This window comes from Lactuca virosa, chromosome 7 (genome assembly GCF_052849685.1).
Source record: "Lactuca virosa cultivar CGN04683 chromosome 7, Lactuca_virosa_CGN04683_v6, whole genome shotgun sequence".
In the NCBI taxonomy this organism is placed as follows: Eukaryota; Viridiplantae; Streptophyta; class Magnoliopsida; order Asterales; family Asteraceae; genus Lactuca; species Lactuca virosa.
Window position 1 is genome coordinate 22970010 of NC_136432.1, and position 9096 is coordinate 22979105.

The 9096-nt window shown below is 34.9% G+C and overlaps 1 protein-coding gene across 1 annotated transcript; it reads right to left on the minus strand.

Moving 5' to 3' along the window:
* Positions 1-398: 398 nt before the first annotated feature.
* Positions 399-1788, minus strand: LOC145123771 (mavicyanin-like). The gene is made up of 2 exons (XM_079058979.1): positions 1564-1788; positions 399-908 (listed from the first exon to the last, which is right to left on the minus strand). Exons 1-2 carry the CDS (start codon positions 1721-1723, stop codon positions 523-525), a joined length of 546 nt encoding a protein of 181 aa, XP_078915105.1. The 5' UTR covers positions 1724-1788; the 3' UTR covers positions 399-522.
* Between the last annotated feature and the right edge of the window lie 7308 nt (positions 1789-9096).

A 9096-nucleotide genomic window follows, 5' to 3' on the forward strand; every position in this document is an offset into this window, starting at 1 on the left:
TCGGTTTCCCAGTTGGAACTTGCCACGTGGCTCCATGTGGCATGACATGGCGTCCTAGGTGGTCCAAAGTAAATGGAGTCCTAGGTGGTTTAAAGTAAATGGAATGATGTCGTTTAGATTCAAAATCACTGCCAACTCTTCTTTCTTTGGTTCAAATTCACGATCAACTTCTCCGCTCTCTTTCCCTCCTCTCGTATTTAAAAATCTAGATTGTAGTTGTTGATAATGTCATCATCTTCTAATCAAGGTTCAATAATCTCTTATGGAAAGAAATGTACATTGTGGCGTGGCTTTAAAGACTTTTTTTTTTTTTTTTTTTTTAACATTATCACGAATCAGTTAAATTGCCTATGGTCCATAGTGTCAACGTTTATATAAATTTCACCACATAATCAACGTAATCAACATGCATTTTGTGTTTATTTACTTTTTTATTTCAATCCCCAAAGAAAAATAAATTATAAAAAAGCACACAACACTTGAGTATAGAAACATAAACAATAATTAAGCACTGCCCCTTCCCTAGCACATGAACACAAACAACGGTCCCAAAATCAAAGAAATCCCAACCACCACCATGTTTGCGTTACTGGGTGGACCAGCAACATGAGTGGGGTTTGAAGTAGTTGATGGTGTAGATGGAGTGGTTGATGACGGAGGTGAGGAGTTGTCGCCACTAGTAGGTGTGGTTGGTGTGGTGGTGCTTTTAGAAACCACGTTGATAGCAAGTTTCATCCCTGAACTGCAGTGGCCAAAAGATGGACAAGCGAAGTACATTGGACCTGGTTGTGTTAGGTTAATGGTGGTTGTGCCACCACTGTAGGAGCTGATGGAGTTGCTTGTGACACAGTTGTCGTAATCAGATTTAGATACAATGTCCACTCCATGGCTACCACCGTAGTTGAACACTATCCATGGAAAATAATTCGAAAGGCTTAGTTGTTGCCCAACGGAACATATCATTTCGCTAATTTGGTCATTTGAATATTTAACAATTTTTGTAAATTATTATATAAATAATCCAATTATAAAAAAAACTATCATAAAAACCAAAGTATCTTATATGTTATAGCTGTTCTATATATAATTACCTAACATGATCAATTTTAGAAAGTTTAGTGGTTTTGTCAATTAAGATGAAGTGACCATATTAAAAATCAAGTAAAAGCACATTACTAATGAATCTCTAGGATTTGAACTTGGGGCTCACTTCCTTTTGAAGTGTTTAACCTTGATAGTGTTACAAAATTTCCATATACTAATATTAAACTTGTCGTATGCAAAGTAAATTACTTGGATTAACAATGATTTTTTTTTTCCTTTTTTGGAAGTTACCTTTGCACGCACATTTCACCAATCGGTCCTACATGCAACATACAAGATAACAATGTCTCAGGAACAAGAAAATGTGATACCCAAACTTGAACCTAACATCACACTTATGGATTCCAATCTCCTTACAGATTGTCAAACGTGTTGGGATATATTTTGCACTTAGCTTGTTTTACTTTCAGATAAGATTTTTTTTATAAGAAATAAACGTTATGTAGTTACAGAACTTACAAAGTGTGTCTCCGACATTGAACGTCTTACTATCAGCCCACGTAGTATAATCTCCGAAGTTTGTCCAGCCGCTACTATCACCAACGATGTGTTGCACTGCAAAGACCGATGGTGAGGCCATGGCTAAAATCGAAACAAGAAATAATACAACCATTGGCATAGTTTGGGTTTTATTTGTAAAATTATTTTATGGGAGTGTTGTTCTGGTGACAAAAGTGGGGAAGAATTGGTGCATTTTATAGACACAAATGAAACATGGATATAGTTTTAAAAATCTTGAATATAAATTAATAGAATTGGTTATGTGGCAGATGGAATATTTGACTATCTCGTGCATACTTACTACTAACTCTTACCTAATGTTTTAAGAACTCCAACCCACTACCTCACCCCACATAAACCTATGCCTCGAAATGTATTTATTTTAAGTGTTTTATATATAGTTTTTAGTCACTATTTATTATTTTTTAAAGTAAGAATGTGATGTTTAAATGGTAGAGACCTGAATGACCGATGTTATGAAGAACAATATCTGTTATTTGTATTAATCCACTATGAAAATATTAATCGAAGTCTGAACATTAAGTTTACAAATTATAACAAATGCATTAATTTAATAGGAGAATTTCGTAACCCAAAGGGCTATTTTAAAATAGACTATAATCCCAATTAAAGAAAAAAAAAAAAAAAAAAACTAAAGTTACAAAAGAACTCGTAAATCTACTCTAATAAATAAATATTTTTTTTGTCAAATGTCATACTCTCATTCAATTTGTCAAATGTCATTTCGTGGTTATTTTGAATTTTTTTACATTTGTCATTTTATGAGGTTTTCTATTATATTAAATTCAACATAATATATTAATTTAATCATTGCAATAAATGTAGTAATAAATAGAAATCAATTTCATTAATGAACTTACCTTTTAATTTTAAAATTCCCAAATTAAAGCTCATTAGTTTCTTTTGTTTATTTATTTAAATTATTTGTTTAATTTTAAAAGATAAAAACATTTCAATTATAATAATTCATTTTTTTTCTTATTTTCTTATAAATTCAAAGTTCTCAAACATTTTGATCATTATATTTAATTTTTTTTTTTACAAAAATTAACCCATGTAAGTTTGTGGTTATTTTCAATTAAAATTTTTCCATATGACATTTTGTGGTTTTTTTCCATTTTATTAAATTCCACATAATATTTAAATGTAATAATTGCAATAAATGTAATAATAAATGTATATCAATTTCAATAATTGACTTTCCTTGTAATTTTAATATTTCTAAATTAAAACTTCATTAGTTTCCTTTGTATATTTATCTAAATTATTTATTTAAATTTAAAAGAGAAAAAACACTTTAAATTTAATAATTCAATATTTTTCTAATTTTTCTTATAAATAAAAACTTTTTCAAATGTTTAGAATTTTTATATTTAATTTTCTTTTTAAATGAACCCATGTAATACATGGGTCTTACACATAGTCCTCTCTAATAAATGAAAGTTTTTTTTGCCACTTGTCACATTCTTATTCAATTTGTCAAATGTCATTTTGTAGTTATTTTGATTTTTTTTCTTCCATATGTCATTTTATGAGTTTTTTCTATTTTATTAAATTCCACATAATATTTTAATGTAATAATTTCAATAAATGTAGTAACAAATGGATATCAATTTCATAATAAACTTACCTTTTAATTTCAAAAATTCAAAAATTAAAGCTTATTAGTTTCTTTTATTTATTTTAATTATTTGTTTAAATTTATATAAAAAAACATTTTCATTATAATAATTCATTACTTTTTTTATTTTCTTATAAATTCAAAGTTCTTAAATATTTTGACATTTATATTTAGTTTTTTTTTAAATTAACTCATGTAATACATGGGTCTTACAACTAGTAAGTAAATAAATAAAAAATAAAAAACCTTTTGTTATACGGAAGCCAAAACAATAATATTGTAAAAAGAACAAACAGGGTTAAATGAATTTCTTGTAAGCATGAATGAGAGTATAAAGAATAGGAATAAATGCAACTTGAAAAAAGAGTTAACAACTTGGAAAGGTAATATCGTGTTGAAAAAGAGTTTACAACTTGGAAAAGTAATATATCATATGCCTACTGATTTTTCCACATAGTGTAACGACCCAAAAATCAGGGGTAAAAATTTTATTTTTAATATAACTCAAACATAGACATCATTCATTCCAAACATTCCAAAACATTGTTAATTAAAAATATTTATCAGAGTTCATCCCAAAATCATTCGTTGCGGAAAACATGGGTGTGTACGCTGCGATCAAGCTGAGACCTTCCTTTTCCAAAACAATGATACATGAAACCATAAACAAAACTGTAAGCACGAAGCTTAGTGAGTTCCCCAGAGCATACCCCACATAATCACATAAACCATATCAATCGCATAACCATGCATGTACACATATAAAGATGCCATGAAAACCCTCCAAGGTCTTATACATATAATCACATAAATCATATCAACTATACAAGTCATGCATATAACATATAGGGATGCCCTGGAAACCCTCCAGGGTCTTACTTCGGGTGTCGTGGAAACCCTCCAGGGTCTTACTTCGGGTGCCCTGGAAACCCTCCAGGGTCTTAGCCCAATGCCATGGGAACCCCCACATGGTCTTAACTAAGGATGCCATGGAAACCCTCCAAGGTATTAAACTCTAGTGCCTCGGGAACCCCCCGAGGTCTTTACCTAGGATGTCGTGGAAACCCTCCAAGGTCTTACACCTAAGTGCCCCGGGAACCCCCCGAGGTCTTCCATGCAAGTATCACAAAGACGACTAGCATACCAAGTATCACACAATCAACTAGCATACAACATATGACTAATTGCCATGGGAAACCCCGCATGGTCTTCACATAAATACATAATGTATCGATAGCACCTTCCCAATAATCATCACAACTAAATAAATGGGTCGGCTTTGGTGCCTTAGACCTATTGGTATGGTGAGAAGACTCACCTGGCACTGCTGAAGTCCCGCGAATAAAACTCCCATTGCTGGTTGACAGATTCCCGAACTGTCAACATCAAAATGACATCCAATTAATAATTGGGTTCCAATGCATAACCATAAATCTACACTTGGGGTGAATGGACCATTTTACCCCTAACCTAGCGTTGGTTGGCGGCGGAAGCTTGATGGTTGTCGTCGACGAACACGGCAGCGGTGACAGCTTGTCGTCAACGAACACGGGCAGCGGCATCAATGGTGGCTAAAGACGGTAATAGCGGTGCTTGGATCAGCGTCAGCGGTGTCAGATGGCGGCATGGTGTCACACCCCAAAACCAAGAACGGCGGAAACGTTCTGGGGCGGAGGACGTCATGTAAAGTATCACAACAGTGTAAAGTAGTAAACAAGCAACAACATCGTCCATTGCATTAATAATAGAATTTTATTACATGTGTGTTCTTTCATAATATACGACATGATAATAAGAAATCAAAATAAAAGACAAGTCTTGACCGCTCCGTCTTCTCAAAACCTGGTCATCGTACCTGTCTACTGGTGACCTGAGAATACAAGTTATTTTGAAAGCGAGTATCAGCTTTAAAGCTGGTGAGATCATAAGTATTTTAGTGTCATTGATTTGTAAAACTGTAAAGAAAGACTCGTAATTGTTTTATGAAAACTTTATATGAGTATGAAAAACCCTAGAAAATCCCATATTTCCTATTAGTATAAAAGCAGTCTTCTATCAAGACCCGACTGTTTTGAAGGTTTGCACCTCTGCAAAAATGAAGGTTTTTCCCCTAGTATAACTATTATTATCTAAATATAACTATACATAGACGTGTATGTGATAAAATCACAAAGTAATTGTAATAGGGAAAATAATATTTTTCCTCAGCAGTTACACTGCTGACTATAAAGTAAATGAAACATAGACTCCAGGTGGTATCGAATTAACAATACGCCTCGAAAAGTCTAAATGAATGAAGTGTAGACTCCAGGTGGTATCAAATGAACAATACGCCTCGAGAAGTCTAAATGAAGTGTAGACTCCAGGTGGTATCGAATGAACAATACGCCTCGAAAAGTCTAAATGAAGTGTAGACTCCAGGTGGTATCGAATGAACAATACGCCTCGAAAAGTCTAAATGAAGTGTAGACTCCAGGTGGTATCGAATGAACAATACGCCTCGAAAAGTCTAAATGAAGTGTAGACTCCAGGTGGTATCGAATGAACAATACGCCTCGAAAAGTCTATATGAAGTGTAGACTCCAGGTGGTATCGAATGAACAATACGCCTCGAAAAGTCTAAATGAAGTGTAGACTCTAGGTGGTATCGAATGAACAATACGCCTCGAAAAGTCTAAATGAAGTGTAGACTCCAGGTGGTATCGAATGAACAATACGCCTCGAAAAGTCTATATGAATGAAGTGTATCTTTATATAGTATATAATATATTCGTATAGACTCATGAATGAACTGACTCTTGTGTGATTTATTGTACTAAGAATAGTAAATAGTATCTCCTAACTATACCCATTATAGTTACTAGTAATATATGTATATGAATAAGTGGAAGGATGCCTTTGCTACCCAAAGGTACTGAACTGACTGATAGAACTTTTATGTCTATATATGTATACATAATATATAACTAATATTTAGACGACCTTCGGACAAATAACGGGGTACCCTAAGTCCACAACCAAACAAGGAACATGAAGTAAGGCGAGTTAGCAGTCCTAAGTCCTTTAAACATTACTTATATAACTATACATATAGAGGAACGCAATTGATAATATAAAAGTTTAAAGGAAGTTTTGTAAAACATTTGAGAAGTTTGATAATAAGAAATGAGTGACTTGGTGTCAATTTATAAAACGATTTAAAAGCAGTTGGTTTGATATAAACAGTTTAAAGTATAAGAAATCCCTTATTTGGAACACAGTTTGAAGTACATGAAAACCTTTGTTTGAAACATAGATATAACATGATTTGAAAGGAAAGGCGTAGTTTAGAAACAAGTTTGATAAAGAGTTTAACGTGTAAAAACATTCGAGAAATCATTTTCAAGTAGTTTGCTTGATAAAACAGCTAAAAGTGTAGTAAATCCATAGTTTGATAGTTATCAATCATATGTGATTGATATGATAACTATCATGATTTAACTTGTATCCCCCCCATAAAAACATTTAAAAACATTTAAAAGGTTAATTAAGGGGTATGAACTCACCTGCAGTGAGTGGTTTGGATGGATGTGCCGGGTAGGATGCAAGGTGTCAAGTGAGGACTTGAACACACACACGGATCCTATGTAACATGTAGTGATACATAAATGTATCTAATTAGTCATTTAACAACTAATTAATCAAGTAAGGACACCCTAATACATGGAAACACTTTGTTTCAAGTGCTAGTAGTACTAAAGGGTTGCATCTAAAGAGAGTATGGCCTCACTTTGGAGTTTACTTCCCATTTGGCATCAATACATGAGTTTACGGTTTTTGGTCAATTCCCCCATGAGTTTACGGCCGTAAACTCATGGTAATTGGTACATTTGTGTTTTTTAAGGTCTTATACCCTTCAAGGAAGTGTTCTAGGTTTGTATCAAAGGCTTAGGAAGGGACAAGGGCTCGAAATGGCTCATCTTTGGAGTTTACGGTCCTTGGACCACCTTTGGGAGTTTACGATCGTAAACCCTTGAGTTACGGTCGTAAACCCATGAGTTTACGGCTGTAAACTCATGGTCTCTCCAACCATTTCGTGATTTGGGGTTTCTAGCTCATGCATGCAAGGTTCTAGTCCAATATCCAAGCCCTAGAAGGTGTTAGTGGCATAAAAACACCACTTGATGGTGTTTACGGTTCAAGGAGATCCCTTGACCGTAAACCCATGTGTTCTTGAGGTTTTCTTGGTGTTCTTCCATGATTTAACAAGTATACTAAGCAAACAACTAGATAGGAGGAGTATACTTTCTTATATGAAGCTTGAAAGAGTGTTTAGAGCCCAAGAACACTAGTGTGTGTTCTTGGTGTTTTGAAGAACACTTGAAGATCTATGAAAAAGACAAGATTTCATGGATGAAATCGTGTATAAACACTAGATTAAGTGTTATATCAACGAATCTAGGGAAGAAACACTTACATTTTGGAAGATCTTGAAGAAAAGTCGGATGATACTTGAGAGAGAAAAGGGAGTGTTCTTGAGCTTGAAGGTGGAAAAAGTGATAAAAATGACTAAGTGTCACATTTATACTCCTTGGGGTTTACGGCCGTAAACACCATGTTTGGGCCGTAAACTCCAAACTCTTGGAGTTTTGGGACTTTATTGATGCACAATAAAACCTAGGGTATCCTCTCTCCAGTTATCTCCTGAAGCACTAAGCTTTAAAACACTCAAACGGACTTTAAACCGGCTAAAATTTAGCAAAAAGTATTTGACTCCTATTTGAAGTGCTTGACAGTAGAGTTTGTACGAATGGAAATTTCGGGTTGTCACATCATCCCCCCGTTAGAAGGAATTTCGTCCTGAAATTAAAGTTTAAGCAAATAAGTAGTTACAAAATAACTAAGTAAAAGATGAGGATATTTCAGTTTCCATTGATCCTCTCGCTCCTAAGTGAATTCAGATCCTCGCTTGGCGTTCCAGCGAACCTTCACTATCGGGATTTGGCTTTGCTTTGATTGACCTCTCGGTTCATGATCTCTACAGGTTCTTCCACGAAGTTGAGGCTCTTGTTGATCTCGATTTCGTCGAGTGGGATTACAAGAGTCTCGTCGGACAGACACTTTTTCAAGTTCGAGACGTGGAAAGTAGAATGTACGTTACTGAGTTCGCGGGTAAGTTAAGTTTGTAAGCTACAGGGCCGATTCTAGCGATAATCTCGAAAAGCCTTGTGTAACTTTTCTGTCGGTCGCTAGAGGTTTTCAATCGTCCACTCATCTGAACGATCTTCTCTAACGATGCACTCTAACTCTAGATCGTGAATTTCATAGCTAGTTTTAAGGTTCTAACTGGTGGGAGGCTTAGGTAATGACCTTACCTCGTTACATCAAAATGCAACTGAGCCTTGGATCTGGAAGTGTCTACTTGAATTCCCTCTTCACTAACAATGTGACACAGGGATTTGACCCTTCGAATCCAACTCGCATTTAGAGAACTTAGCGTAGAGCTGTTCTGATCGAAATGTTTCCAAGGTCTGCTGAAGCTGTTGACTATGCTACTCCTTACCACGAGAGTAGATAAGTATGCCATCGATGGAGACGATGAAGAACTGATCCTAGTAAGGACGACACACCTTATCCATTTAAATCTATGAATATTACAGGTGCGTTTGTTAATCCGAACGACATCACTACGAATTCGTAGTGCCCATAACGAGTTCGGAAGGCTGTCTTCGGGACATCCTCCCCTAGCACTCGTAGTCGGCGATACCCGGATCTTGGATCGACTTCTGAATAGAAGATCGCCCTTATTCAGTTGATCTCATAATTCGTCTATGATAGGCAAAGGGTACTGATTTTTGATGGTTAGCATG